A 1,008-nucleotide genomic window follows, 5' to 3' on the forward strand; every position below is an offset into this window, starting at 1 on the left:
TCTTGGCTGTGTTTTGTGTTGATTTCGCCGGCTTTTGCTGATCAGGACTTCACTTTGTTTCTGCCCACCTTCTTCAAACTTCCAAACCCTGCTGAAATGGATTCCCTGGTCGAGTCGGTGGTGCAGCTGCCCTACCATGTTCTAGTGGTGCCCAATCTGAAGCTGAAGCGTCCCGGGTGGCTGCAGCTGCCGCAGCCGATGACCGTCTNAGAGGGAGCTCTTGGCTGTGTTTTGTGTTGATTTCGCCGGCTTTTGCTGATCAGGACTTCACTTTGTTTCTGCCCACCTTCTTCAAACTTCCAAACCCTGCTGAAATGGATTCCCTGGTCGAGTCGGTGGTGCAGCTGCCCTACCATGTTCTAGTGGTGCCCAATCTGAAGCTGAAGCGTCCCGGGTGGCTGCAGCTGCCGCAGCCGATGACCGTCTTCAGCATGGTCCTCTTCTCCTACTTTTTAGTCTGCGGTGGTAAGTGCTCCTATTTTCTATCGTTTCTGTTGTTGGATCCAGTTGACGATAGTTTGACCTTCCACATCCAGGCCTCATCTACGACGTGATCATCGAGCCGCCGGCGATCGGCTCTACGGTGGACGAGCACGGCCACTCCCGTCCGGTGGCCTTCATGCCGTATCGCGTCAACGGCCAGTACATCATGGAGGGACTGGCCTCCAGTCTCTTCTTCACCCTCGGCTCACTCGGCTTCGTCATCCTCGACAAGACCACCAGCCCCACCACCCGCCTCAACCGGATGTTCCTCGTCTCCATTGGCTTCGCCCTCATCATCGTCTCCTTCATCACCACCTGGATATTCATGCGAATGAAGTTGCCGTAAGCTAAGATCTCATTTCTAAAATGACGTTATCATCACTAACTTTCCTTTATTTACTTTAGTGGCTATCTTCATTAACGGCTAAATGAAACACCCAGTCACACAAACTGTGAAATGTATTATAAAAGTGCACAACTGTATTAAACTGTTTCCAACTGTTCTGTTTAGGAGGTGGAGAAGCC

General features: G+C 51.5%; 1 protein-coding gene across 1 annotated transcript; it reads left to right on the top strand.

Annotated features, from left to right (window-relative positions):
* The first annotated feature begins 314 nt into the window (after positions 1–314).
* LOC108357877 (putative oligosaccharyltransferase complex subunit CG9662) lies at positions 315–829 on the top strand. Its single transcript, XM_017608947.1, has 2 exons — positions 315–465; positions 537–829. The coding sequence occupies exons 1-2, from the start codon at positions 315–317 to the stop codon at positions 827–829; spliced, it is 444 nt and encodes a 147-aa protein (XP_017464436.1).
* Positions 830–1,008: the final 179 nt, after the last annotated feature.

This window comes from Rhagoletis zephyria, unplaced genomic scaffold (assembly GCF_001687245.7).
Source record: "Rhagoletis zephyria isolate East Lansing unplaced genomic scaffold, Rhagoletis_zephyria_1.1 Rzeph_scaffold_86144, whole genome shotgun sequence".
NCBI classification, from domain to species: Eukaryota; Metazoa; Arthropoda; class Insecta; order Diptera; family Tephritidae; genus Rhagoletis; species Rhagoletis zephyria.